This window comes from Botryllus schlosseri, chromosome 11 (assembly GCF_051294905.1).
Source record: "Botryllus schlosseri isolate E-star chromosome 11, Bs_hap1, whole genome shotgun sequence".
In the NCBI taxonomy this organism is placed as follows: Eukaryota; Metazoa; Chordata; class Ascidiacea; order Stolidobranchia; family Styelidae; genus Botryllus; species Botryllus schlosseri.
Window position 1 is genome coordinate 1,223,458 of NC_137246.1, and position 23,383 is coordinate 1,246,840.

Sequence of the window (23,383 nt, forward strand, 5' to 3'; positions counted from 1 at the left end):
GACTTGACTTGACTCGAGTCACTTTAAAAAAATTAATTGACTTGACTTGACTCGGTGCTTCAAAAAATAAAAATAACATTCAGTTACAGAAATAAGTCTAATTGTTATCGCAATTAGAAGATAACAGTATATTCATAGAGTCGGTTTTGGCCGTTTGGACATGATGTAGGCCTATAATTACGTTCCTTGCATTTTCGAAGTCATCATTCTCCACCAGCTCTACCGCTAACTCTGATCATGGGGGCGGAGAAAGGATCAAATTATGTAGTAATATATGGAAGAACCAATATTATTGACATAATTCATTCAAATCATTTAACGATCAGATGCATATGGAAACTAGATGCATATAGTAAGCCCTCAGAAGTTGCATCGATTACCCTAGGCTCCTCCTCGCCACCTCATCCGCGTCAGCGGTGTCTTACAAAAGTCTAGAGGTGGGCCGTGCTATAAGTCGGCAGTTACAGAAAATAAGAAGATTACCGGCCTGGTGTAAATCAGGGCTTTGGAGCCGGAGCCGGAGCCCGGAGCCGGAGCCCCGGAGCCGTGCATTTCCACCGGAGCTGGAGCCGGAGCCGGAGCTCTACATAAAATTCAGCCGGAGCCGGAGCCGGAGCTGGAGCCCGTTATTTGAGGAGTAGCTCCGGCTCCGACGTATTTCATAAGATGCTATTATCTATGCAACAGCCACATCTGCTGATTTATCATAATTGAACAGCAGGCCTGAATTTTAATGCTGTGCACAGCAATGTTAAAGTGCGTTCTAGTGCAACTATGATGTTATCGACAATTAACAAGTATTCATTATGACGTCACAATCCGGGACGGCGGCACCTATGTCTTCGTTGCTACATCGGATGTTACTGACGGCTGACAGACTCTAGTCTAGATTACTATAGATAACTGACCTATGGGTAGATTAGTAATCTATATCGACCAGGAATGGTCAACCTTTTCGGCTAAAGGGGCACATGCAATTGACGAACGAGTGCGCGGTCCACTAGCCGCTCCAAGCGGGTAAAACTTTCTAAGTTTATAAATAAACTAGGTCAATAATATTATTACTTGAGTATTGCGGGTCCATTGTATACCACCCGCTAAGCTCAGTTTGCAAGGACACGACTATCCGGCGTCCGGCCACATCGACATCGAAGGTCTCCGATAATATGCGACAATCATTTTGTGCCTACATTTCACCGTCGACGATCTTTATGCGAGCGCAAACGCGAATAGACCTCCTCCCGTAATTGCAAATACAGTTAGACTCAATCGGGTAAATTAGGCGTTTTTTTCATTTTCAGTAGGGGGTAGGCTACCAAGCAAGAAATCGTGTGACAATTAAACACGCGAAGCGTGAAGAAAAATTTCGCTACTATTTTAGGTTATTGTAATGTACGACGATTTACTGAAAATGTGACTGGACGCTGGATCTGCCAATGCGTCGGAACTGATATTTTAGTCATCAGCATCCCAAGTGTCGCAGCCAGAATTGTAATTTTTGGTTGGCATTGCAAGTTCACAATCTGAGCAATTCATTTTCGATAATATAATAGGAAATTACCTCGCGGGCCACACGAAACCCTCTCGCGGGTCACATTTGACCCGCGGGTCGGCCACCCCTGATATAGACAGGCCCATTCGATAATTTCAGAGCCGGAGCCGGAGCTGGAGCCGGAGTAGTGGTAATAATGCGGCTCCGGAGCTGGAGCCGGAGCTAATGTATGATAGAAGAGAGCTCCGGAGCCGGAGCCGGAGCAGTTTAAATTTACGGCTGCTCCAAAGCCCTGGTGTTGACTGCTCAGTTTCTAGTTAAAGTCTTTTAAAATCCACTTTTGATAACTCTGTTTGGTGTTATCGAATGGTTCGCATTTATAATATACTAATTTTTTTCACTTTTAGCAGTTTCTGGTTGCATTTTCAAGTGTCAGTACCGATGGACGAAATCCAAATAGTGTGGTTACTTTACTGTTCTTAGAAATTACAACGAAATGTCGGTCTAGGCCGTCTGAGTCTCGAGTGTGCAATGTGCAATGACTCGAGTCCAAGTCGACTCAATACACAGATTGACTCAAGTCAAGTCGAGTCATCAGAAAATCGTGACTCGAGTCATTACAACCCTGGGTATTACCAAGGTAAGAGATTTTTCCCATAGGGCCTCGACCCCTGCAGCACAGCTTACAGCAAGATAACTCATGAATATAATATCAGATATTTTTGCAGATATCTCATTAAAGGGGCACTGCACTCAAAAAATGATGTGGTCTCTAATTGAAGGCAAAACGAAAAAATATTTTTGGCTGCTGCCATTTTCTTCAGAACGCCACCGTAACGGAGCTGCAGTTTATTGAAATTTCCACAGGACCTTCACGCTCTAACTGCCGCGGCTGCGATTCATTTCTTAACCCGTTACATGGCACGATGTCTTCACCGTCGCACTTGCTCGACGCGATTAGGCAGTCACGCAGAGAACGAACTGTAGATAGTTGTCAGCCGATGTGATGAAGGAAATATGTCGCGCAGCCGCGGCAGCTGGAGTGTGAAAGGTCCTGTTGAAATTTCAATAAATTGCAGCTCCATTACGGTGGCGTTCTGAAGAAAATGGCTGCGGCCAAATCTTTTTTTCGTTTTGCCCTTCAATTTGAGACCACATCATTTTTTTGAGTGTAGTGCCCCTATAAAAGCAAATTAGTCAAAAGCGACTGATTTCATACAATGACAAATCATTTGAAATTGCGAAATATGGTGCAATTCCTTCGGAAAAGTAAAATTCCCTAAGGGCTTACATACCAAAGACAATCTCCCAAAGTAGCATATCTAAAAAAGTAAGTACTGATAATACAAATGAAGTTATCAGTAAATTTGTAAGTAAGTTCCATTTGTTTCTGTATTGAATCAAAATATATCTTAAGCTTATACCAGTGGTTCCCAAACTGTGATACGCGTACCACTAGTGGTACGCGAAGGTCTTCCAGGTGGTACGCGAGTAGATTCTGTTTTTTTTTTCGACCGAAGGGAGTTAGTTCAGGTGGGGTTGATTTTGAAACATGCCAAAATATGTCAACATTTCCTCCGATTCGTTTTTATCGTAGATTTTGCACTGTCGGTGAACTTATCATTCGATATTTTACAGCTTGTAGCCTACTTTATAGGCCTATCATTATAGACGGCCCATTGTCTGCTCATCGTGAATCATAAACGGTCAAACGAAACAGATAGGTTGACAATTGACAAAGTGTTATGGTCAACGTAGCGCAATATCCTAAGTGAAGTAAGATTGCTTGGGCATTGCATGGTTTTTATATCAAGAAGCGCAAAATTGTGATGTAGACAGCATTGTCACAATGAAGCAGCAGGGTGTGTCACCAGCAGTGTGCGCACAACTTCAGTGTTGTCAACCAACTGCAAGCTACTTAGTAAGGACAGACACTTTCTACCCCAGAATGTAGAAAAGTATCTTTCGTTGTACTACAACAAGTTCTAATTACCTCCACCATAATACGTGGTGTGACTACTGGAATTCTTCATAGCGCCAGATATCGTTAAAATAAAGTTTTATCATGTAAATATTTGTCAGTTTCTAAGTCAAAAACGCCTTTTCAGGCCAAACTACTTCGTAAGGACATACTCTCCCATCCAGAAATGAATATAAGTAGTACAATTTTAACATCATGTGCAGAAACACCTACTTTGCATACGTGAGGTCAAAATTTGTTCAAAATTAATTTTTTAGGTCAAAATCCTCCATTTTTTGGGTAAAACATCGCCATAGCTATTACACCCACATAGGTCAAATACGTGAATATGACGTCATAAATGGGGGAAACATTTTTGACTGCCTACGGCGCGCGTAACTTATGTAGGTGGTACGCGAGCACTGTATAAAACCTCGAAGTGGTACGTGGGTGGAAAAAGGTTGGGAAACACTGGCTTATACATTCAATCACAACCCCAGTTCTGCAGTCGAATCTCCGCGACCAGTATCAATGTATGTCCGGGAGGAAAAAACTACTATCTTGTTGCTTGTTCTCCTCAATGTAGTCATTTAATTCGTCCTTCAATACCCAGAACATGCGTGGAAGCAACTCCGGCACAATGGAGGTAACATAATTCAATATATCCCGGTGGTGTCTCATCCAATTGAGCTCTTTCTTCATTTTATCGTCCTCGAGATGAACTAACTTATTTCTTATGTAATTAACGAATTTAAATAAATCTGGTTTCAACCGTTCATTGGCCTTTAAAAAATTTGATAGAAATTCCGAATGCTGACAATCTTTACAATTCTTCTCGTGGTTATCACGTTCATGCTCCAGACATTCTAGCCAAGACATGAAGTCTCCATCCGCAACATTTTCTACCACCCGAATCGCTAGGTCTTTGATACCGTTACGTTCTGAATTGGAGATGACCGCTTCGCCAGTCCGGTCCCCCAATCTGCTCTTCAAATCACACAGATGTCCTTCCATTTTCAGAATGTTGTCATTACAATGATCTATGCTTGGTCTTTGAAGTTTGTCAATTGCATTAAATTTCAACAGCAATTCGTTACGATCACTTTCAGAAGCCCCTCTAGAAGGCAGGGATTGGGCGAGATGACTTTCATCTTGCCATACTTTCAAGGATTTACGGCAAGTATTAAGAAGGTCTTGCAATTTCTCGACTATTTCTTTAGTATTTCCTCCTTTACGTAGTTCCCGGCACAGATTGTCTTTCGCCTTCGACAATTCTCCTTTACTTGTTACGGTAGTAATATCGTTGCACACAGTATAGTCGAGGTCGACTGAACATCTGTTACCCTGATTTTCATCAGAGGGTTTGTCATCGCTGCTGCTATTATCATAAAAAGCTTTCTTGCTTGAGCTAGGAATCTTCAAGTAATCGGCCACCCGTACATAGAAACCTACAATTTTATCAACAGACCAAAAGTAGGGATGTTGTAATATGAGGGAAGCATTGGGTCTCTTGGCCGGATCGTAACAGAGCATTGTCTGCATTATATCCTTCGCTAATGCTGCATCTGGTCCGTTAAGACCAGTGAATGAAGGCTCACAATTCTTGTCCTTGATATTCGCGGTTTGAGCATCGCAATCCTCACCAAAAGGATGCCTACCCCCCGAAAGAAGATTGAAGTAGATGATGCCAATTGAAAATATATCGCTGCGATCTTTAGGCTTACCGGCACATGATTCCGGGAATGTCTCCGGTGCTCTATAATTATTTGTTCCTGTGCTGGTAGTGGAAGAATGCTCTCCAGACTCTCGAACAATTGGCTTACTAAGACCGAAATCGCTAATCTTAACGACACGCTTGTCCGACGAGAATAAAATATTGGAGGGCTTCATATCTCTGTGGCATATACCTTTTGAATGAATATAGCGCAGACCTTGTGTGATATGTAAAATGACTGCTTTTCTATATGCGTTATCGCGGAGCTCCTTGTATTCGTCTAAATTTTCTAATCTTCCCCTGAGAGTTACTGCGTCGCACAATTCCATTACGAGATAGCAGATGCGTGGTTCTGACCTTTGTTGGTAGTCGGTAACACTGTGGATATAACGCACCACGTTGGGATGGTGAATGAGTACGCGCAGGTGTTCAATTTCCGTCAACATTTTTTCCACATTTTGGCTTTTTGAAGTTTGTTCCCGTCCTTTCTTACCATATCATGGTCAAAGCCCACCCCCAAGACTTTCACCGCAACTTCTTCTTCCTCCAAATGTCCTAGTGGTTTCGACGAGAAGCTACCTCTATACACATATTTATTACTGTCAATTTTCGCCTTCATTTTTAGGATGAGATCTGCAAAAGTTATCGCGACATGAGAGTTACTAATATTACAATCAAAAAATATAACTATCATATACTGATTTTATGCTTATCTTATGGTAGAGATATTTCCGATCATTATAGAGTTCCATAGTCAAGACCTAAAATGGGACGATTATTGACGTCGAGGATCTATTGGGAAGTGAGGGTACGAGTCGGAAACTTGTGGGGTGAGGGCAAGAGAGGGCCGAGTAGGCTTTATTTTTTATGCTTCAGCGGCAATTTACGATTGTGACTTCGAGATTTGATATGGTAATATTCAAGAACGATAATCCAATATTTGCACGCAAACATGCCAGCTCTTGTAAATAAATATACAGTCATACAACACTCCATATTCGTAAAATACCCATCATTTAACAATATCGTACAATCGCTATTTAGATACAGTATTGAGCGATGCGTGCAGGTGAGGCTCTAGGTCTGTTATTGCTGTTTAGTGGATTGGATTGTTTAATGTTTAGTAATATTTATGCATGACATTTCTATACAGACATGATGAGTAACTAGCATCAATGTCGTTAGTTTCGGATTGTTGTCGGAAATATTGCTGAGACTTGCTTTGTTAGATGGAACACAGTAGTCAGGTATCTGATTCTGTTTTGTGTAACTTTTAGTTCACGTCACTTCGTATTCAACTGCTTCAAGAAGTTTCATGTGTCTTGGCTATAGTTGGTCAATGAATTTCTGGACTAGTATCAGAAAGGGAACATTGAAAATCACACCAACACTCCGTTCACACGGTTCAATTTGTGCGTCAGTAATTAATCCACAGTAATGTATTAAATGTGTGTGGTGGTGGAATTTCGTAGCTCACCGAAAATTTGGGGTTCCGCGAAGGCTTGTTGATTAGCGTAAATGTTTCTCAGGTTAGTGATGGGAACCATTGGTTTCCCATATTTCCAACTCGGTTAAGGTCCTTCAAAAGCGATAAGAATTTATGGATACCCACCGACAGAGAACTCGATTTTGTGATTTTCAGAGTCTACATTATGCTGCGAAGGGCTCGTTTCGATTGCGCAACCTGAACGGAAACATTTCAGGTAAGATGAATTGGTTTTTCAATTTACTTAGAGTTGTATCGAATGCGAATCACTTGAATTGTTGTCGGATACATCTGCTTCTCCAGCAAAGATCACCTCAAGTATGTGTATAAATGTAACTGTATCGACTGTGTTCAATTCATGGAATAAACTGGATTTACGCAGACATGGCTAACGAAATATCAAATTCGAAATCACCAGTGAGCAATGAGCATGTCATGAGCATGTCACGAAAGTATAATGTGAACAAAATAGGTGACATAATATTAAAATGAAGCACTCACAGAGAAATCAATGAATGCTCTCTACTATGAATGTAAATTTGCAGAAGAATGCGAAGATTGTACCAGATTGAAAACCAATAGGTGATTGTGAAATGGTAATTTAAAACGATACAGTATTTACTTTATTCAACGTTTAGTTCGTAATTTCGTATTTATTTATCCTGATTACTGAGACACATAAATCTTGAAATGTACCTTTCTTGAAGCGTTCAGATGCAGCATCGTCTTCATGATTGCTGAATTAAAGGCGGCAATTATATAGGCTACTCTGTATAAAGCAGGGGTGTCAAACTCAACTTCGGTCACGGGCCGGATTCAAATCTTTTGACCGCTTGCGGGTCGGACCGGTCAAATCATTCTAAAATGACACCTCCAAATCGATACCTTTGTTTTTCAGGGAAATGTCTTGTTATCAAAGCTATGCATGATAATTCTAAGCGTTATATTACGGATCATGTGGGCTCGTACCATTTTTTGCAAACGATGGAATTGACAAAATAGGATTATCGACCGATTGAATACAGTTGCGAACCACGAAAACAGTGGCCATATAACACTTACCTATATGCAGTGGCTATTTTTATATTTCTATGCTTCCTTTGTTTTAGTCGTGATTCAGCCCTATGGGTATTCGTTGTGAGAAATACAAGAGATGCAACTGTAAACGCAGACGTGGGAATTTTGCTCATTATTTTTATATCACTATATTCGGATTTCTCTGGAGACTGAGGCTGTGCCTTTTGGGACAAAATAAGATATACAGCGGTTCGACCAAAGCTATTTGATTTATATTCATCGTGTAACTATTATATTCTCCATATTGTATTTTTCATGCAACGGTTTCACATTGACGTTATCTCCTCTCGGAATAACTATTTAGGACCATATTTCAGAAAACTCTGAACTGGGTGTGCACTTTTTCGCCTTCTCAGAATGTGGTGTCAATGTCACCAACTTTTTCCTAATATTAACTTGAGTGAAAACTCGTTACTGCCTACATATGGTTATAATGTGGCATATGAGCATGAACATGTTCGACCATTGCTGTTCTGGGTGATTATTCAAATCATTTCTTACTGAAAAATCTCAACTAGGCTATTGTTAGAAATGTACTGGATATTACAAGAATTTTTGCCATTTACTCAAAATTGCAAATGTCTGTACACCAAGCTTGGCTCGTTTCGCACGATACAATTCTCCTATAGCATTTACAGTAAAAGCAGAATTAGAATTAGAATTACAACAAAGAAAGATTTCCCGCGAAGGGTTCATATTAGGTCTTTCCGCGTCTCCCGCACAGTTATGGCGTCGTAATGAATGATACTCGGTTACTCGGATTGACTCAAAGCCTAACACTTCGATTCAGAATCGAATCACTCATTGCTCAGTCATTACATGAGAGTTACTCCATTACTCGTGCCTTTGCTCAGCCTTTCTTACTATCCATGTTCCAGGCCTGGGTGTCGCGCTGTGGATCTTGCGTACTTGACTATGTATATCAAAGTTATCGTACTCACCCCATACCAGTAGCTGTCTCTGTGTCATTATTCATCGATACGTCTGCATTCGTTTCTTGCATACTGGATTCTTGTCGTGTGCTATATAACTGCCTGAATCATTTTATGAATAAATATTTTATTATAGCCAGGCCACTTGTAAACTATAGCGGCTGCCGTATAGAATATAACCGCTTTAAAAGCAGCCCTTTGTATTGAGTATGAGCTTATTCTACTTTCTCTAAGTTCCGCTTTTAGTCCTCTGCCGCTAACGAATGAAATCATACGATATGATGCGGTAAACCTGTATACGCTTCGTCATGATTACTTTATTGCTCAGCAAACATGAGCCACTCACACTATAGTTTATAAACGCGAGGTGATCGTACTTGGTTTTATATTGACTATTTGAGAGTACTGCTATGATATGCCTTTGGTGCGACGTAGTGTGTGGAACGGGCGTGGCATAGTTACTGACTGCCAGTGGCGACTCGTGACAATATCGAGTGGTGGGGCAAGAGATGTAGGCCTGCGCGATTACATTTGTCTATATGAGGTCACAACAGTGTATTGCGCCGTAAAAATGACACTTCGTGGTGGTCACACACAGTTTGTATGGGGTATAGACATTAGGCATGGATAACAAGGCTTACGTATTTCAAATTATTCGAAAGAAAATATGAAGTACAGTAGTTCATACCTGCATATTTTAACGTTTGTATCAGTAGGCCTATTGCGCACGGCATGATTAAATAGTTGCAAAATGTTCAATGAAGTCTGGAATACCCAAAATGAGAGCGTTGAGAATCGTGAGCACAACTAACGCATCGAGTCTAATTACCAGAGGTGGTCAGTAATGAAGTACTTCCACTTTTTCGAAGTACTCAAGTAGTTTTCCTCTACTTCTGGTACTTACTCAAGTGGATCTTTTTTTCGCTACTTCTACTTCTACTTCGTAATATTTTTTGAACTAGTTACTTACTTTTCGCTATTTTCAGTTTGTCAAGTAGAAGTAGTTTAATCCCACAATAAGAAAGATAGCCGAAGGAATTTCGGGGCTGTTTTCACGTACCAACATTTAATTTGCATAAAAGTCATGTATTACCCAGAATTTTTGATGCGTTTCGCGCACAGTAGATATGGAGTGTCAAAATTGTTTTAAAGAAAGTATCTCTGAATACAATTTAAATACCTGGTTAAGTGGTTCCGTTCACACGGCATTGTCGACTATATCAAATATTTCATCACAGTAAGTATGGGTCCCCGTAACGTTTGAAACTAGCGTTTCGCAATCTAGCAAATACCTATTATACCTAGCAGCCCATGACGTGCCCTAATCTGGAAAAGTGGACTTCGTCTTTTTTTTCAACGTTAGACCTGTTTTAGCAGTTGAAACTTTCTGGACAAAAGACATGAAATATATTTTTCACTTCTTAGAAGTGGTATTTGTATTTTTATTTCAAATACGAGTAATATACATTGAGTTCTAATTGTAGTTTCAGTTCTTTTGTCTGCGGAACATGCATGTAGAAGTATAAAAGCAAGTGTAGTAATGCCTTATATTTTCCGAAAATAAGCTATATTTAGGTTCTGTGCCACAAATAAACATTTGATTGTATTTCTTTGTCACGAAGATCTGGTAAACTGAAAAACTATATGCATGCTCTAACTGCATCAGGGGTCACCAACACGCGGCCCACGACGTCACATTTTGCGTCCCGCGACCTGGCTTTAAATTTCAGAAAAAACGCTCGGTAAAGCATTTTGAAATGCTGAAATTTATATGTTTAAACATGCTGATGTTGTTGTTCAAAGTAAGCTATTCTCCTGTGGCCAATATCACTATTCCTCACTAGCTGATATAACTTCGACGATGGTAATATCACTCCATGGGGGATAATTTGCTGATATGAATGGACAATTGGACAGATTGCCTTTACGTTTAATTGCCCACCACAGCCACCACGCTTAGAAAACGGCTTCGGGTTCCTCAAAAGATCAAGCTCTACGAGAGATTGTTTTCCAACAATTACCGTATCTAGCTAACCCCATTATCGCTTCTTTAGTCCAGGGGGGTCAAGTAGTAGGAGGCAGTAGAAGGAGACTTATGCGGCTGTCTACATTCAATTCGATTAGGATGTGTTGGGGGCTGTCAATATGCAAATTGAATTTACGGATTGACTTGTAATTAATGAGAGGTTTGAATTATTCCTAAAATTTCCTTTGCGCTGCGCGCGGTTTTGGACGACGTGAGTAGTAGTATAGATCGGTCTGGGGGTGCCTGGGGCTCTTATGGGCGGGGTGGTGAGGTGCCTGAAAACCGGGGGTGGTGAGGTGACCCTTATCTCTTATGGCGGGGGTGGTGAGGTGCCATTGTGTCTTATGGCGGGGGTGGTGAGGTGACCCTTATCTCTTATGGGCGGGGTGGTGAGGTGCCTGAAAACCGGGGGTGGTGAGGTGACCCTTATCTCTTATGGCGGAGGTGGTGAGGTGCCATTGTTTCTTATGGGCGCGGCGATGATTCGTACTTTCGTTGATAGAATGCTAGCGGCATGTCGTACTTTCACCAAAAAGGGTGTGAAATAGTTTGCTAAATCTAGGAATCAGTCGCTTGGTAATTAGTTTACCACGTAGCCGGCGTAGACGGCGATTCCAATACCAGCAATAGCCGCGTTCACATATTAACACTCCAAATAGGTGTGAAATAGTTTGCAAACCCGGCGATCGCTGACAAGATAATGTCTCAGACATACGCGACTTGATGTTACAGGCATATCGATCGCTCACGCGGTGAAATTTTCGTAAGCAGTTTGTCACAGAACTTGATTTCACTCGTAAAGATTTAATAAGCAACGAATAACAGACCGCCAGTGTCGGTAACTTGAATAGCGACAAATTGTCACTTATTTCTACTCTAACCCTAATCCTTTGTGAAGTGTACGCTTATTCAAAAAGGTGCGACATAAGTCTAAAATCCTACGATCGCTCACAAGATAACACCTATAAGACATAACCATCTCTCGTGACTTGTGGTTACATACATCGCAATCGCTACAATGTAATATGTTGGTAGTTTGGTGCAGAACTGGATTTCACGAGTCTGATACAATAAGAATATTACCTATTAAGTAATAAGCACCGAATAACAGAACCGTCGCAGACGGTGACTTGAATATCCAAGATTTGATACTTTTCGCGATCGCTATATGTTTCACGTTGACTTTGGTTGCGTGATGCGAATCATGAGAATATTCAATCAATGTGTCAATTTATCAACTTGAAATGAACCTCACTACACCAACCAAGTTGATTCGTATTTGAATGTGTTGATCCGGTACAACTCTAATCCTTTGAGAAATCGATTTACCGCGATCAGTTGATTCGAACGTAACTTGAATATTGCTGACTCCAACTTCAGTCGCATCGAATTATTCACACATTCCACGCTGCTGTTTCACACCTATAGAATCAATACCAACTATAACTCTACAAGAATCAAGAATCACAAGTACGTGCATTATACAGTTATTGTCTTTATCAACTTGAAATCAAACTCTTAACAAAGACACGCAACTAATCATTTGCCAACTCTAGCATTACCAAAAAATTCAGGTATTGTTGATTGAAAATCCTTGAACCGTATTATTAAGAGTGTTATAGTACGACGTCGGAATCCACTCGCGAGATGTACTAAAGGTAAATCCAGATAATCCAAAATGAAATATTTGGACTTTGACATAGTCTGAATTGAAATAGATTGACAAACATGACTAACAACTTTCAACCCAGTCATATTTAGAGATTATACGCACATTGATTCGAAACAAGTAATGAAACATTACAACTCTATTCGCGACCTGTCTTTACGTTTGTCAAACAGAGTTTCAGAAATATTATCACTACGACATCTCAACATTTTAACATCTTGCCATCAACAAAAGAGTAAAATACAAAACCTTGTCAAGTCAATCCGTTTGTAACTCACCGAACCAAAGCAAAAAGTGTCCATACGAAAAGTAGACAAGACTACGCAAGTAATCACCACAACCCACAAACATATCAAGTTCGGTTTTAGGCATATACCACCAACTCGTCTTTTTTGTTCAACTGTAAAAGTCGTTACTATGCCGCAAGACAAAGAAATTACTATGCGGTATATTTTGTAAGACAAAAGTAATTACTTCTCGGTGTCGGCGACTTGAGATTAACATATTATATTTGAGAATACGACATTTGAAAGTATGACCATCGTAGTTTCTTACAATCGAACGCAGGTGTTATATCGAAAATTATCGTGATGTAAACATAAGGATTGTCACATCGATTTAACATACGAGATTTTGTAATGGTCTATCACGACTTGATTATTAAATTATTCGCGTTAATTAGACACGGCGTTGTGGTAAATGTTATGACAGCAACAAATTTTTCAATACCAACGTTATTAACATTTTGAGTTGTAAAACTATGTGTGTCTGAAATGTTCTTGATAGGAAAATTACTCCACCTTGGTAAAAATCACTCTGCGTATCGCGGATATCAGAAAATATTTCCAGTAACCAAGACTAAAGATGAAACGACAATATCGGTATTATTACATTCAACAATCAGTACAATTATTAAAATCTATCGTTCGCGATAAACAGCACTAAAGATGTAATAATTCCAGTATTCATACATTGAACATCCGATACAAAATGCTTTATTATCCCGATTCGCAACGGGTAATTGAAACGACTAAGTGTAGAGTCAGTATATCACAATATCGTTACTATTGAATCCAACGATTTATTGTCGGAATTTGTGACAGAGAATTGAAACATATGCACTTTACAGAGTGTGAAAATATCACTTTGAGTATCGAGTACCGTTCGAAGCTAGCGATCAATTCTTAATCATTTCAGTAACTCCCCGTTGTGCGTGCTAAATGTAAAATATCGCGAGGTTATACACTCTAAGACTTTGATTATTGCAAAAGTAAATTGTGGTATGTTTGTTAGATGCATCCAATTCAACTAGAAGTGTCTCGTACCCAACACTCGTAATATCAAAAAAGTACTTGCTACACTGTTATTTGCTAAACGTGTTTTGCATTGTTGTTCATTTCTAGTATTGATTGAAATCATTCTTGAACCCTCAGATAATAATTCCCGACATGAAACCAAGCCGCTAAAAGTCGTTACCATCACGAAGATACAATGTGTACGATGTTTGTCAAATGTGTCCTACCTGGCCAACAGAAAACAATTTTCACTAGCTTGGTAATGAAACCGAAGTCTCCATTCGATATTTTGTTTGTGTCAAATACTTTACAATGAACACATTTGCGTGGTTGAGCTTTACATCATCAAGCTGTTATTTGTAAATCAAGATTTCGGTAAACTTGTAAATGTATCGTTTAACTAACCGACATTTAGTGATTGGGGAACATACCAAACGATACACATCCATCTCCGAAATACTGCATTGATCTTAATTTCCATCATCGTGATAAGCGAAGTACATTTGTTTTGAATTCATAACAATAGGCTTTTCTATGACATGATAAATTATTGACAAGTTCTGCTTAGAAGATTGGTTGCATATCACGAAAAATAATATACCACACATATTATTACTGTTACTCCATTCATCGGTATTTTTTCCGTTGTCGATTTTCAAACGAGTAAAATTTATTACTTGAGTCGCTCTGCTTACTATATTTAAATGTAAACTCCCCCGTCTTTCAACAACAAACAATGTTAAAAAAGTATGCAATCAAACACAGCAAGTTTTACGATACTAATTATTATCCCGCATAACCCATTTCTTACCGAAGACATATGAAATATATTCATGTTACACGAAAATAGTCCCTCATGCTACAAACCTATACAATGATTGGTGGTGCTTTCAAACTGTTTCGATACCTCAAGAACTTTATTGTCTGAATGGTTGTTCATGTATCGTAATAATCAAGTAGTTCAACACATAACTAGTATTAACAGAAACACCAGAGTTGTTTACACAAAAGTTTGTATGTGTACAGTATACGAATACCATGTGTAAGTCCAGCACAATTGTGGTATCCATACGAGTTTAGTTAACACAATTTACGACACCGAGGTCGCGTCATCTTTCGTAAGACAACAAACCAAGGCTTCAGGATATGTCCATATCATAGCAATAAATCAGCTACTCCAACAACAGAGTGCATATGTTTTCTAGTTACGGTGCTTACATCTTACACACAAATCAATCTACTTTGCTAACGAAAAGCGGTGAGTCGTCATATGGTTGTCCTCACTAGTAAAACATACTATCATACAAAATGATCGTTATAGTTTGCACACCAACGGTACATCGTACAAGTAACAAGTCTCGAGAATCCAGTTATTCAAAAAACGTGAAGTATTTCTACACCAAGTCGTTATGTTGACGAAAGCGTATATTGTAATATCATGATCGATTTGTATTCGTTGGTCACAAACTGTCACTACTCTAAATAATTCTTTTTCGCTCAAACACAAACGCATACTTGTCACCACTCGTTTTCATCAAGCACGAGTTCAAGAAACTTCTTACTACGACATGAATTTTTATTTTTATGTTGTGTAAATAGGTAATAATTAATTCAAGTAACACAATATCAACATCATCGAGTTGTGCTAATAGATTTACATGTGGTCTTGTGGTTTTCGTCGGGACATACAGCACGAACTAACTGTAGACTCCTCTCTGTTGTACAACTACTCGGTAATCGAAATGCATTAACATGTAAACAACGATCTTGTTACGGCACACCAAAAATATGTTCACTGTCGCGATACTCCGCACACGACGTACATAGCCTTTTCACACTCGTAATAGTATACCAACGTCAAGCGATAACGTTTAACAAGACCAACGACACTGAACCCACGACGTTTACCTATGTAAAATTACCACTTTCACTTGCCAGTCCATCGTTTACCTGACTAAACATATTATTTTCCTTTGGAGATCTGACGTTTACCCAGAGTAAGAAACCATTTTCACTTGTAAATATTTTTTTTTCCTCGGCTAACAAACCTTTTTTCACTTGGAAATATATTTTTTCTCTGGTTAACAAACCTTTTTCACTTGGAAATATATTTTTTCTCTGGTTAACAAACCTTTTTCACTTGGAAATATATTTTTTCTCTGGGCAACAAACCTTTTTCACTTGGAAATATATATTTTCCCCCGGGTAACAAACCTTTTTCCCTGAGCAACAAACCATTTTCACTTGGTGGTCCGTCGTTTACCCGAATAAAAATATCATTTTCCTTTGGAGATCCGGCGTTTACCCAGTGTAACAATACATTTTCACTTGAAAAAATACTTTTACCCAGAGTAACTAATCATTTTCTCCTGGGTAACAAACCCTTTTCGTCTGGAAACTATCATTTAACTGAGTACCAATACCGTTTTCACTTGGAAATACATTTTTTCCCTGGGTAACAATACCATTTTCGTTTGGAAAACGGACAACCACACCGGACAATTTGATATTTTTGTATATTGTTACAACGGACAGCGACAAAATACACACCAACAACGACTCCAATACATTTGTGTAATAGCTTATTCACTTGTTCTGGTGCATCCCATCGAAATCCTCAGTTACCCGCATGCAATGTGCTGTTGTACATCGACGTGTATGTTTTGGAAATTGGACAATAGGTTTCGACATGTCTGCGATGTCCGGGTTCGTGCTTTGGATTTTCCAGAGTCAAAATGTCTGAATAAAACACCTCCTCGACTTCGATAAATGTTTTGCACGCAGATAACGACGGTCGGACATCGACGAATTTATGTTTCCATCGGGCTAACAACTCCGGGTTACTTGTGATTTATCTCACACGTGTTTACTATGTTGTGTCACTCTTTATTGATTAATACATACCACACCATTCAGTTTGAAATCGGAAACCCCGAGAAATCATTAACCGGATCCGGATATCAACTCTGAATCGATAAACCACATGCCACACCCCGTGTTTCCATGAAAATAACAAGGCATCGCGAAAATCAAGTATACTTCGCTATTATTTGTCCGCACAAGTAATCACGTAAATAAGGTGTATGACATTACATACATCATGGATAACATCGTGTCTAGCATTACAAACATCATGGGCGACAAATTCGTCTTCTCAAGTCCCGTCATGCGCAGACTCTGTACATTCAGTGTGGTTATAGATGACTTGGAGATAGACAAACAGACATCTTTGACCGTAACATGGTTAATCGTTCAAATACCATTGGTGATATCGATACGACGATACAGTGAACAGAGCATTATGCATACCGATACATTCATAGTCATATATGCGAACCATGTACTATCATGTACCCCGATTTTCGTTGAATATCCACGACACCAACAAATCTGTACATTTCTTTTCCCTCAACCTCGACGATAGAGTCTTCATCCCAATGTACCAATCGAGTGTATGGTTCATCAGGTGTAAAATCCAAATCAAATGTAACCAAGGTATCGTTTTTCATTTTCAATATTTCCACCGCTGCGTCTTGTCTGTGTCGTAAAACAACGGTGTGAGGCCAGAGGAATCTATGGAAAGTTACGCGTAGTCCCATCCTTACTCGTGTATATGATCAGGTAACGACAAAGTTTTTTCAATTGCCTTGTGGTGATGATCCGTTTCGAAATGCAAGCGGATGAACTAGATCAAAAGTTTCGGAAATGCGTTTTATAATTGCTCTAGGTGTGAATTGGACATCACACTCTTACAGCGGGGCTCAACACGAATTTAGTCTTCACACCACAGAAACCCAGTAACTCGGATTACAAAAACTGCAATCGAATTTAAGATTTCCATACGCGGAATCACTGTTAAAGATGTCTGACTGCGACGTTGCACCCGTGTAAAGAATTCTCGTGCTAAGGCCATGTTACGGTCAAAGATGTCTGTTTGTCTATCTCCAAGTCATCTATAACCACACTGAATGTACAGAGTCTGCGCATGACGGGACTTGAGAAGACGAATTTGTCGCCCATGATGTTTGTAATGCTAGACACGATGTTATCCATGATGTATGTAATGTCATACACCTTATTTACGTGATTACTTGTGCGGACAAATAATAGCGAAGTATACTTGATTTTCGCGATGCCTTGTTATTTTCATGGAAACACGGGGTGTGGCATGTGGTTTATCGATTCAGAGTTGATATCCGGATCCGGTTAATGATTTCTCGGGGTTTCCGATTTCAAACTGAAAGGTGTGGTATGTATTGATCAATAAAGAGTGACACAACATAGTAAACACGTGTGAGATAAATCACAAGTAACCCGGAGTTGTTAGCCCGATGGAAACATAAATTCGTCGATGTCCGACCGTCGTTATCTGCGTGCAAAACATTTATCGAAGTCGAGGAGGTGTTTTATTCAGACATTTTGACTCTGGAAAATCCAAAGCACGAACCCGGACATCGCAGACATGTCGAAACCTATTGTCCAATTTCCAAAACATACACGTCGATGTACAACAGCACATTGCATGCGGGTAACTGAGGATTTCGATGGGATGCACCAGAACAAGTGAATAAGCTATTACACAAATGTATTGGAGTCGTTGTTGGTGTGTATTTTGTCGCTGTCCGTTGTAACAATATACAAAAATATCAAATTGTCCGGTGTGGTTGTCCGTTTTCCAAACGAAAATGGTATTGTTACCCAGGGAAAAAATGTATTTCCAAGTGAAAACGGTATTGGTACTCAGTTAAATGATAGTTTCCAGACGAAAAGGGTTTGTTACCCAGGAGAAAATGATTAGTTACTCTGGGTAAAAGTATTTTTTCAAGTGAAAATGTATTGTTACACTGGGTAAACGCCGGATCTCCAAAGGAAAATGATATTTTTATTCGGGTAAACGACGGACCACCAAGTGAAAATGGTTTGTTGCTCAGGGAAAAAGGTTTGTTACCCGGGGGAAAATATATATTTCCAAGTGAAAAAGGTTTGTTGCCCAGAGAAAAAATATATTTCCAAGTGAAAAAGGTTTGTTAACCAGAGAAAAAATATATTTCCAAGTGAAAAAGGTTTGTTAACCAGAGAAAAAATATATTTCCAAGTGAAAAAAGGTTTGTTAGCCGAGGAAAAAAAAATATTTACAAGTGAAAATGGTTTCTTACTCTGGGTAAACGTCAGATCTCCAAAGGAAAATAATATGTTTAGTCAGGTAAACGATGGACTGGCAAGTGAAAGTGGTAATTTTACATAGGTAAACGTCGTGGGTTCAGTGTCGTTGGTCTTGTTAAACGTTATCGCTTGACGTTGGTATACTATTACGAGTGTGAAAAGGCTATGTACGTCTTGTGCGGAGTATCGCGACAGTGAACATATTTTTGGTGTGCCGTAACAAGATCGTTGTTTACATGTTAATGCATTTCGATTACCGAGTAGTTGTACAACAGAGAGGAGTCTACAGTTAGTTCGTGCTGTATGTCCCGACGAAAACCACAAGACCACATGTAAATCTATTAGCACAACTCGATGATGTTGATATTGTGTTACTTGAATTAATTATTACCTATTTACACAACATAAAAATAAAAATTCATGTCGTAGTAAGAAGTTTCTTGAACTCGTGCTTGATGAAAACGAGTGGTGACAAGTATGCGTTTGTGTTTGAGCGAAAAAGAATTATTTAGAGTAGTGACAGTTTGTGACCAACGAATACAAATCGATCATGATATTACAATATACGCTTTCGTCAACATAACGACTTGGTGTAGAAATACTTCACGTTTTTTGAATAACTGGATTCTCGAGACTTGTTACTTGTACGATGTACCGTTGGTGTGCAAACTATAACGATCATTTTGTATGATAGTATGTTTTACTAGTGAGGACAACCATATGACGACTCACCGCTTTTCGTTAGCAAAGTAGATTGATTTGTGTGTAAGATGTAAGCACCGTAACTAGAAAACATATGCACTCTGTTGTTGGAGTAGCTGATTTATTGCTATGATATGGACATATCCTGAAGCCTTGGTTTGTTGTCTTACGAAAGATGACGCGACCTCGGTGTCGTAAATTGTGTTAACTAAACTCGTATGGATACCACAATTGTGCTGGACTTACACATGGTATTCGTATACTGTACACATACAAACTTTTGTGTAAACAACTCTGGTGTTTCTGTTAATACTAGTTATGTGTTGAACTACTTGATTATTACGATACATGAACAACCATTCAGACAATAAAGTTCTTGAGGTATCGAAACAGTTTGAAAGCACCACCAATCATTGTATAGGTTTGTAGCATGAGGGACTATTTTCGTGTAACATGAATATATTTCATATGTCTTCGGTAAGAAATGGGTTATGCGGGATAATAATTAGTATCGTAAAACTTGCTGTGTTTGATTGCATACTTTTTTAACATTGTTTGTTGTTGAAAGACGGGGGAGTTTACATTTAAATATAGTAAGCAGAGCGACTCAAGTAATAAATTTTACTCGTTTGAAAATCGACAACGGAAAAAATACCGATGAATGGAGTAACAGTAATAATATGTGTGGTATATTATTTTTCGTGATATGCAACCAATCTTCTAAGCAGAACTTGTCAATAATTTATCATGTCATAGAAAAGCCTATTGTTATGAATTCAAAACAAATGTACTTCGCTTATCACGATGATGGAAATTAAGATCAATGCAGTATTTCGGAGATGGATGTGTATCGTTTGGTATGTTCCCCAATCACTAAATGTCGGTTAGTTAAACGATACATTTACAAGTTTACCGAAATCTTGATTTACAAATAACAGCTTGATGATGTAAAGCTCAACCACGCAAATGTGTTCATTGTAAAGTATTTGACACAAACAAAATATCGAATGGAGACTTCGGTTTCATTACCAAGCTAGTGAAAATTGTTTTCTGTTGGCCAGGTAGGACACATTTGACAAACATCGTACACATTGTATCTTCGTGATGGTAACGACTTTTAGCGGCTTGGTTTCATGTCGGGAATTATTATCTGAGGGTTCAAGAATGATTTCAATCAATACTAGAAATGAACAACAATGCAAAACACGTTTAGCAAATAACAGTGTAGCAAGTACTTTTTTGATATTACGAGTGTTGGGTACGAGACACTTCTAGTTGAATTGGATGCATCTAACAAACATACCACAATTTACTTTTGCAATAATCAAAGTCTTAGAGTGTATAACCTCGCGATATTTTACATTTAGCACGCACAACGGGGAGTTACTGAAATGATTAAGAATTGATCGCTAGCTTCGAACGGTACTCGATACTCAAAGTGATATTTTCACACTCTGTAAAGTGCATATGTTTCAATTCTCTGTCACAAATTCCGACAATAAATCGTTGGATTCAATAGTAACGATATTGTGATATACTGACTCTACACTTAGTCGTTTCAATTACCCGTTGCGAATCGGGATAATAAAGCATTTTGTATCGGATGTTCAATGTATGAATACTGGAATTATTACATCTTTAGTGCTGTTTATCGCGAACGATAGATTTTAATAATTGTACTGATTGTTGAATGTAATAATACCGATATTGTCGTTTCATCTTTAGTCTTGGTTACTGGAAATATTTTCTGATATCCGCGATACGCAGAGTGATTTTTACCAAGGTGGAGTAATTTTCCTATCAAGAACATTTCAGACACACATAGTTTTACAACTCAAAATGTTAATAACGTTGGTATTGAAAAATTTGTTGCTGTCATAACATTTACCACAACGCCGTGTCTAATTAACGCGAATAATTTAATAATCAAGTCGTGATAGACCATTACAAAATCTCGTATGTTAAATCGATGTGACAATCCTTATGTTTACATCACGATAATTTTCGATATAACACCTGCGTTCGATTGTAAGAAACTACGATGGTCATACTTTCAAATGTCGTATTCTCAAATATAATATGTTAATCTCAAGTCGCCGACACCGAGAAGTAATTACTTTTGTCTTACAAAATATACCGCATAGTAATTTCTTTGTCTTGCGGCATAGTAACGACTTTTACAGTTGAACAAAAAAGACGAGTTGGTGGTATATGCCTAAAACCGAACTTGATATGTTTGTGGGTTGTGGTGATTACTTGCGTAGTCTTGTCTACTTTTCGTATGGACACTTTTTGCTTTGGTTCGGTGAGTTACAAACGGATTGACTTGACAAGGTTTTGTATTTTACTCTTTTGTTGATGGCAAGATGTTAAAATGTTGAGATGTCGTAGTGATAATATTTCTGAAACTCTGTTTGACAAACGTAAAGACAGGTCGCGAATAGAGTTGTAATGTTTCATTACTTGTTTCGAATCAATGTGCGTATAATCTCTAAATATGACTGGGTTGAAAGTTGTTAGTCATGTTTGTCAATCTATTTCAATTCAGACTATGTCAAAGTCCAAATATTTCATTTTGGATTATCTGGATTTACCTTTAGTACATCTCGCGAGTGGATTCCGACGTCGTACTATAACACTCTTAATAATACGGTTCAAGGATTTTCAATCAACAATACCTGAATTTTTTGGTAATGCTAGAGTTGGCAAATGATTAGTTGCGTGTCTTTGTTAAGAGTTTGATTTCAAGTTGATAAAGACAATAACTGTATAATGCACGTACTTGTGATTCTTGATTCTTGTAGAGTTATAGTTGGTATTGATTCTATAGGTGTGAAACAGCAGCGTGGAATGTGTGAATAATTCGATGCGACTGAAGTTGGAGTCAGCAATATTCAAGTTACGTTCGAATCAACTGATCGCGGTAAATCGATTTCTCAAAGGATTAGAGTTGTACCGGATCAACACATTCAAATACGAATCAACTTGGTTGGTGTAGTGAGGTTCATTTCAAGTTGATAAATTGACACATTGATTGAATATTCTCATGATTCGCATCACGCAACCAAAGTCAACGTGAAACATATAGCGATCGCGAAAAGTATCAAATCTTGGATATTCAAGTCACCGTCTGCGACGGTTCTGTTATTCGGTGCTTATTACTTAATAGGTAATATTCTTATTGTATCAGACTCGTGAAATCCAGTTCTGCACCAAACTACCAACATATTACATTGTAGCGATTGCGATGTATGTAACCACAAGTCACGAGAGATGGTTATGTCTTATAGGTGTTATCTTGTGAGCGATCGTAGGATTTTAGACTTATGTCGCACCTTTTTGAATAAGCGTACACTTCACAAAGGATTAGGGTTAGAGTAGAAATAAGTGACAATTTGTCGCTATTCAAGTTACCGACACTGGCGGTCTGTTATTCGTTGCTTATTAAATCTTTACGAGTGAAATCAAGTTCTGTGACAAACTGCTTACGAAAATTTCACCGCGTGAGCGATCGATATGCCTGTAACATCAAGTCGCGTATGTCTGAGACATTATCTTGTCAGCGATCGCCGGGTTTGCAAACTATTTCACACCTATTTGGAGTGTTAATATGTGAACGCGGCTATTGCTGGTATTGGAATCGCCGTCTACGCCGGCTACGTGGTAAACTAATTACCAAGCGACTGATTCCTAGATTTAGCAAACTATTTCACACCCTTTTTGGTGAAAGTACGACATGCCGCTAGCATTCTATCAACGAAAGTACGAATCATCGCCGCGCCCATAAGAAACAATGGCACCTCACCACCTCCGCCATAAGAGATAAGGGTCACCTCACCACCCCCGGTTTTCAGGCACCTCACCACC

At 38.9% G+C, this 23,383-nt stretch overlaps 3 protein-coding genes across 4 annotated transcripts in view; all 3 read right to left on the bottom strand.

Annotated features, from left to right (window-relative positions):
- LOC145450242 (ras-like GTP-binding protein RHO) overlaps positions 1-23,383 on the bottom strand; it is a 93,464-nt gene that overhangs the window by 14,665 nt on the left and 55,416 nt on the right. The window lies entirely within an intron of this gene.
- LOC145450237 (uncharacterized) lies at positions 2,554-5,495 on the bottom strand. Its single transcript, XM_080328735.1, has one exon. It carries the CDS (start codon positions 5,493-5,495, stop codon positions 3,981-3,983), a length of 1,515 nt encoding a protein of 504 aa, XP_080184861.1. The 3' UTR covers positions 2,554-3,980.
- Positions 5,606-8,932, bottom strand: LOC145450246 (uncharacterized). 2 transcript variants are annotated; one of them, XM_080328756.1, is made up of 5 exons: positions 8,886-8,932; positions 8,671-8,759; positions 7,349-7,389; positions 6,779-6,850; positions 5,606-5,799 (listed from the first exon to the last, which is right to left on the bottom strand). In XM_080328756.1, exons 2-5 carry the CDS (start codon positions 8,730-8,732, stop codon positions 5,606-5,608), a joined length of 369 nt encoding a protein of 122 aa, XP_080184882.1. In that variant the 5' UTR covers positions 8,733-8,759; positions 8,886-8,932. The 2 variants fall into 2 exon arrangements, with proteins under 2 accessions (XP_080184882.1, XP_080184881.1); XM_080328755.1 differs by lacking the exon at positions 8,886-8,932 and having other exon boundaries at positions 8,671-8,879.